Here is a 6,364-nt window from a genome sequence, read left to right on the forward strand (position 1 = left end):
CAATTCTCTGTGAATTATTTTCTCACGTAACTCTCCCTTGCCCACCTGTGAAATCCAGCCAGCCCTCACAACACTATCTGTAACTTTTGTGAGCTTCTCACACTATTATCTGTCACATCCAGCAATTTCTCATGTCACACCCAATTGTTTTCCACATCGTCTTCAGTCTTGAGAGTCTGCTACCAATATGGCTGAAGCCACCTGCTAACGCTGGGACAGATTTATGGATAGTGACAGGGTGCACAGTCTCAACACCAAACTGCTAGGCCCATCAAGGGACTGCTGACCCAAACCAGAAGATTCAGCTTTTGTTTCCTGCAGACCTGGCTCTCCACTGATGCTTCCTTCCCAATCCAAAAAGTGCTTGCCAATGATAAGCAATATTAGTTATATGGAAGAGTACAGCACATTGAAGCGACACCCTTTGGGGAGAATAGCAGAGCTTCCTTAGTGCTGAAGGAGGTAGAGAAAAAAACAACCACTCAAGAGGTGAGGGCATGACACCGGTTTTAGGCCTATAAGAAAGGTTCTCCCTTATCCTTCTGCATGAGGTACTCTGAAGAGTCTCTCCCCTTAGCAAAGCCCATTCTTCCATATACATGCTCCTTGCTTGTTGTCCATCACATGCACTTCCTCTTGTTTATGTCTACATGTCCCTTTCAGGTGGACCACGCCAGCCCCAGGGATCTCAGCCTCCACGGACAAATGCACCTCCACAGCAGCGGCTCTCTCCTCAAGGACAGCAGCCCCAGAGCCCCCAGTCCACTTCACCTCAGCAGCAAAGGTCACCTGGATCTCCACAGCAAGTCCGATCAGCAACTGGGTCCTCTCCAGTCCAGGCTTCCAAGGCAGGCGCGTTCCCTCCACAGCAGCCTAGACCTCCTGCTCAAGGTCGAGCTCCTAGCCAGCCAAGCCCCACTGAAACACCTAAGCAGCAAGCCACCCCACACCCACATCTGAAGTAGGTGCTCTGTTAAACTGCTAGTATCTGTAGATATTAAAATAAGGCGGTCAAAAAAGTACCCTGAGCCGACATGAAGAACATACCAGCCTGTTGTCAGGCAGTAGTCCCCAGAGGCAAAGGCCCAGGCAACTATGAGTGACCTCAGACATATGCCTGGGCATAAGAGGCCACCATGACCTGTTGTCAGGATGAACAAGTTGTACTTGACGTCTCTAAGGTTTCACAGTTTTCCTCTTGTTCATGTGTCATTGCCAGTCGTGTGTTCTACCCCAGCCCTATCAACACAGCTACTGCTTTCCCAGCAGGGTATATACTCATTACTGGCTGTAATCTGCACATTATTGGCCAGAAAGCTCAACAAGAGTCATTCCTTCACTCTTCCCTGAATGCAGGGGCCACACAAGGTTCTTTACCCAGCAATTTTTTGCTATTGGTAGCAAAAAGGTTTGGGGGGGGGGGGGTGCTGGTAGCGGAAAGTGGAAGTGGCACTACTCCTATATATAAAACTGCAGATGGTGACTGTATGTTTAAGCACTCTTCTGGAGCAGAGCACACCACTGAATTACTGTGGATCTTTGGTAGCTGCCTTTGCTGCCAGCTTTCATGGAGCCTATCTGGCTGGCACCACAGCAGGAAATATTGGCAAAAAATGTTTAGTGATGACAAAAAGTTAACACAAGAGCAAATTGGTGTGAACAGGCCAAAATAAAATATAGGTTAGGAATGCAAAGACGGTTTGTAAGCAGAAGAGGAGTGATGTTCTGGAACAGGCTTTCAGTGACAATGTCTACATTAGGAAGGCAAACCAAGAGCAGTACTTAAGGATCAAATGTTGGTGCTAAGGATGCAGTCGCCACACTATACATATTTCAGGTACCTTAATTCAGAGTCAGTCTTGTACTGAACACCTATTACTGATCAGGAGACACCACTCAGCAACAAAGCATGGTAGCAGGGAAAATTGAAAGATTTACTTCAAAAGCACAGCCCTGATCTGAACTTAAATGCTAGCAGATCCACGCCCAGCAGCAGCGCAGCCAACCAAAAGACCTGCGTAACTCAGCTGGCAGAGCAGACATGCCAGGGAGGGCAGGCAACAGCACACATCACTGGGGACATGGCTACCAACCTGCTGAACCTCTCGTGCTCGCACATCTGGAAGGACAGGACCATCATTCGTGGTGTGACTGATGAGAGACAGGTGACCCTCAGTAAGAATCCATTCTTCTGTATTAGTAGTGAAATGACTTACCTGTTCCTCACAGCAGTTGCACCAAATGGCAATTATATACTTCCAGTCAGAGGTTTTCATAAACACTTAAGTCTGGACTGTGATATCCAAGCCACCTGCCCATGTTCCATGTTCTTCTACCCACGCCACCCTACCTCCCACATTCTTGGGTGTCTTAGCATATGGAAGCTCTCCTTGCTAACCTCTCCATTTATCCTTTAATTTGTCTGTGCGATGTAACACAAAGCATCAGTAACCAGATCTGAACTACCACCTTCTCATGCTGAGTCTGAACTCTTTTCTATTTCAGCAAATCGCAGTCCCTGACAAACACTTTCAGCATATCTGAATCATCCCAGCGGGGAAATGCCAACGAAGATGAAGCAAAAGCTGAGACCATCCGCAACCTGAGAAAATCATTCGCTAGCCTGTTTTCCGATTAACAGCCCTGCAGCTGGATCTGTGCTTTTGTCAGCCCTCACTCTTCATATCAGTGTACCTGATGTCATCCTGGAATACACTCAATGGTACCCAGCAATTTACAACTAACAGCTGCATAAAGGGAATTTAGAAAACTATAGTTGTTTTAATACAAAGAAATTATTCTAATAACAGTCTGAAAAGTGACTGTACAAAAGTGGCGCTATTTCATTGTTTTACGTGCATAATCAGAATCACATCTGCTCAAACGACTGAGTTGTAAAGCAAATTTTATTCTTACTAACCCCTGTGGAGTCAATACAGTTATGACAGTGCAAACTCGATTTTATTTTGATTTGTATGTAGTCAATACAATTGCTAACTTCCAATTACTGAATCCATGTTGAGGTCAAGAAAAAAAAAAAGGCTTATTTCAGAAACAGATGTGCAAAGACAGTCAAGAATAAGTATTCATTGACCGATAAAGCGAGCATGCTTGAGCACAGTGAACTGTGGAACTTCATGATACCAACTTAAGTCACTTTTCAGTTAAATACAGTACCAGGCATCAGGAAGTGCCAAAGATCACATGAGCAGGTCATCCAGATGGACTGCTGGTTTGTTCCCCATCACTCTGCTCGTAGCAGATAAAACATTTCTGTTTCATGCCTTGCATTTATGTCCTCTACACGTGATTCCTAAGTTCTGAGAGAAAAATGTCATGTTCTAACCCTGTAGCCTTAGCTCAAAAATAACCTGAGAAGTGGGCCTTCCACCAACTTCTTCCCCTGCCCCTGGAAACATCAGAGTTCACATTCACGGTTCACACAAATTCCAGACAAAACCCAGCTAAACTCCAAGCACTTTGGTGACTTGGTCGCATCTGGCTAAGTATGTCCCCCAGGAACACGCTTAATTAATAGCAGAGCTGATGAAGTGCACATACTTGTGTGCTGAGTGTTCCATAATACCAAATGGACAGAGATACGGAGTGAAATCCTGCCTCCCTCCTTGAACTCCCATTGACTTCGCTGGGGTGAATGCAAAACGAATGCAAGGTGACAAACCTGCAAAACAAAGTAGGAAAACTATCCTTTACAAATAAGATGAGCTGGAGTCCTTCCAGAGGCACCAAGCCATAGGAGGGCATGTATAGGATTGCCCCAAGGAGGTAACAATCAGTATTAGACCTCCCCAACCACCCCCAAGATTATTCTTCCAGAGAAGACATGGGATCTTTGCCAGTTGTGCTTTCCTCTAAGCCTGCAACACAGAATGAAGCCATGTATGAGCACATATACTAGAACTGGGACATGGTGAAGAACAGGAATTACAACAGCTACATTTACAGTGGGTAAATCAACAGCTATATATGGTTATTTCTACCAGCTAAGAACCTACCCCTTGCACTGTGCTAGTTCTATTTATAACACGCCTAATTCAGGTGCAGTCCCCATGCCACCTCCTCAACTTCAGTCACAAACCACGCATACAGCTCCAAGGCCAGACTTTTGCCTTGTGCTTCCCTTAGCAATTTCACCTTGATAACACTTAGGAATGTCCAGGAGGCAGGAAGGCCAGCAAGTTACGAAAACATTTGAGCCAACGGCATGGATCTTTGCTGCAACTTAAACAGGGAAGATCCCCAAAGCAGCAAATCAGCAGCAACATTTGCCATCTTGGATCTTATGATTCACTGGTAGGAATAAAGCCAAACAAGGAATTCCTTCCTGCATAGCACCTGTAATGAACATCTAAATCCAACGCAGTCATCTGGACCTTGCATGGCCCACCCCTAAGCAGGCCCTTTACACACATAATGGCTTTTGTGACCTGTGCACTGTCAGGAGAGTAACAGCACAGCTTTTCCAGGTTGGGAAGCTCTCAAGAGGCTCATCTGGATCAATGATTTATACCTTAAGTCTAGTATTGTAGAATCACCCTATTCCCTGATGATTTATATCTTCTTCCCACCCCACTCCTCCCCCCGCTCAGTTCTGTGTTGTGCTTCCAGGTTTGCTAAGCTGTTTACAATGTAGCATCATCATCAGATGCCATCCTCTGAGAAAAAAAAAAAAAACAGACCCTCCTGTTTTGCAGTCTCCAGGAGCAATAAAAGAGTGACAAATGGCCTTGAGCAAGCACTGTCCCACTGGCAAGAACAATAGCAGATTAATAGGCTCCACTATATGGAGAAGAGGTAATGCAACGCTGGTGGGAGAGGATTTCCTTCTCTAACACTTCCCTCAGCAGTTTAAGCCTTTCCCTACTAAATGGTCACCAGAGATGCAAAGACAGAAATAAAAGTTTACTGCCAGAATCCTCAATTGCTCTATCCCCCAAATGTCTTTATGTCTCTCTTACCAACAGAACCTATATCAAAAATAAGTAACTAGTGACTAGTACAGCATGGCCCCATAAATTAACCCCAGTTCATCACTGAAACCACAACGGTCAGATCATTTGCTGATGCTGCATTTGAACACAGCAGGGCTGTCCTCCGGTGACCAAGAACCGGGTAGCACTGCTGGCTTGATACCCAGCAGTGACTGATATCTTCACTCGCCTGCACTCCCACATGTCACCTTTCAAGGGAGAAGCAAACAGAATGGCATCTCCTAGCTCCAACCTGCAAAAACAAGTACAAGCTGAGAGTGCCTGTTGCTTAACTAGGTTACTCCTGTAGTTCCTGAAAATCATCTTCAATTCTATCCGCAGAAGTGCTTTAATAAAAACACCAGCTCCATTTCCTAAGTTAAAATGATGGAACTCTATACTGTGTACTATAAATGTTCCAACAGTACGTTTCAATTTACAACTATGATGCTCACATACTAGATGCTGTGGCTAGCAGATTCAAAAATACATCATCATGTATTTAGGCTGTCACCTTCGATGCAGGGTTTCTATTCTGAAATCCCTACAATCTAACGAAGCACAAGAGGGAATGCACGGGGTATAGTCTCCACTTATATGGATGGGAAACTAAGGTATACCCAAGAGGTATTTAGGTACCCAAAGAAAACAGCTGGAGTTCAGGCAAGTGAGACAGCAACAGGAAAGCTGGTGAATAGCAGTTACATTTAAACCACGGGGCAGACGTGCCCCACAGCATGCCTTAGGATCTTTCTCACACAGCTGTGAAATCAAGCACCTGGTCAGAGCTTCCCTTTAGTCCCGCATGCTTCGATTTTTTTCCACAGGGAAGCCAGGAAACGTGAACAGATTTGTGTGTTTGGATCCAAGTCCAAGAAGGAGCTGGGACACAGCTGTGACACTCACTCACATCCACCACTTGAAAAATTAGTTTACATTTTTCTGTTTAGCTACAAGCTGGGAAACACCTTGGCTTTCTTGTAGTATCTAGGTGTGGTATTTGAAGAGGGATGTCACCGATGTTCCCATGCAACCAGAAGTCTTCTAAAAAGCTAAGGTTCAGAAGAATGGCAGTCCTCATAACTACAGCGGTATTTTCTTCTTTCACCAGTCACAGGCAGGTACGTAAGACCTTACACCCTGCATATGACCCAGCTACTTCATCTTGTTGGCTTAAGATTCATGAGTAAGATAAAAATAAATAAAAGAGCCAAAGACAGTAACTCCTTATTTCCAACTGATTGTTAGTACAAGCCTAACAGTGCTGGACACAGATGAACAGAACAGGTAAAAAATGCCCATCTTCAGGCATTTCATCACGTTATTTCTCTTCTGTAAGAGTTCACAAATGGCACCGACACACATACGTGACT

General features: G+C 44.9%; 1 protein-coding gene across 2 annotated transcripts in view; it reads left to right on the forward strand.

Annotated features, from left to right (window-relative positions):
• SYN3 (synapsin III) overlaps window positions 1–2,959 on the forward strand; it is a 201,146-nt gene extending 198,187 nt beyond the window's left edge. The window contains exons 14-16 of one of the 2 annotated variants that reach the window (XM_056341791.1): window positions 664–961; window positions 1,979–2,175; window positions 2,506–2,959. In XM_056341791.1, coding sequence (XP_056197766.1) covers window positions 664–961; window positions 1,979–2,175; window positions 2,506–2,522 — 512 coding nt within the window. In that variant the 3' untranslated portion in view covers window positions 2,523–2,959. The remainder of the gene's footprint in view (window positions 1–663; window positions 962–1,978; window positions 2,176–2,505) is intronic. The other variant, XM_056341792.1, reaches the window with a different exon arrangement.
• Window positions 2,960–6,364: the final 3,405 nt, after the last annotated feature.

The sequence above is a fragment of the Falco biarmicus genome, chromosome 5 (genome assembly GCF_023638135.1).
Source record: "Falco biarmicus isolate bFalBia1 chromosome 5, bFalBia1.pri, whole genome shotgun sequence".
Classification (NCBI taxonomy): domain Eukaryota; kingdom Metazoa; phylum Chordata; class Aves; order Falconiformes; family Falconidae; genus Falco; species Falco biarmicus.